The 767-nt window shown below is 65.7% G+C and overlaps 1 protein-coding gene across 1 annotated transcript in view; it reads right to left on the reverse strand.

Annotated features, from left to right (window-relative positions):
• Window positions 1-262: 262 nt before the first annotated feature.
• The window catches only part of GDF3 (growth differentiation factor 3), a 2,159-nt gene continuing 1,654 nt past the window's right edge, over window positions 263-767 (reverse strand). Inside the window, exon 3 of the mRNA XM_010138992.1 lies at window positions 263-767. This exon is cut by the window's right edge and continues 13 nt beyond it. Within this exon, the coding sequence (XP_010137294.1) occupies window positions 268-767 (500 nt within the window). The 3' untranslated portion in view covers window positions 263-267.

Genomic DNA, 767 nt, shown 5'->3' on the forward strand with positions numbered 1-767 from the left:
CAGTACAGACAAACCAGCGCCAGATTGTTCATAACCCCGTCCCCGTGCACTGGCCACGGCCCAGGACCGAGCATGCCGCTGCCGCTGATCCCAACTCCTGTGCCCACCCCTGCAGCCCAGAGCCCCCCGCAGTGCAGCCCCGGGGGACGCTCTCACACACCCCCGGGACCTCCCTGAACACCAGCCCAGAGCAGGTTTAACACACGGGATTTATTCCATCGCCCATTCCCCGCCCCAGCCAGGACACACGCTCCCGCAGCCGCTCCGCTACCTGCAGCCACACTCATCCACCACCATGTCCTCGTAGTGCCGCAGCACCACGTTGTCGTTGTTGTCGTAGTAGAGGATGGAGATGGGGGAGAGCCTGACGGGGACGCAGCAGGGCTGGGGGGTCCCCTGGGGGTCCAGCGAGTGCACCATGGTCTGGAGGATGGCGTGGTTGGGGCTGTTCAGCTCGGCCGTCAGGGGGAAGGGGCACTCGCCCAGGCAGTAGTTGGCCATGTAGCCCTGGGGGGCGATGATCCAGTTCTCCCAGCCCACGTCGCTGAAGCTGATGTACAGCCGCCGGGGCTTGCACAGGTTGCTCGGCGTGACGGGGGGGTGCTGGGCACTCCTCCTCCTCCTGGAAGCCCTGCACTGCTGCTGGCTCAGGGTCACCACCAGCAGCGAGGTGTCCAGGAAGCAATCGATGCTGGAGCAGAGGCTCGCCGGGGCAGATGCGCCATCGCTGCCGCTCACCGAGATCTCCAGGATCAAGCCCAGATTCC

This window comes from Buceros rhinoceros, unplaced genomic scaffold, assembly GCF_000710305.1.
Source record: "Buceros rhinoceros silvestris isolate BGI_N320 unplaced genomic scaffold, ASM71030v1 scaffold20656, whole genome shotgun sequence".
Classification (NCBI taxonomy): Eukaryota; Metazoa; Chordata; class Aves; order Bucerotiformes; family Bucerotidae; genus Buceros; species Buceros rhinoceros.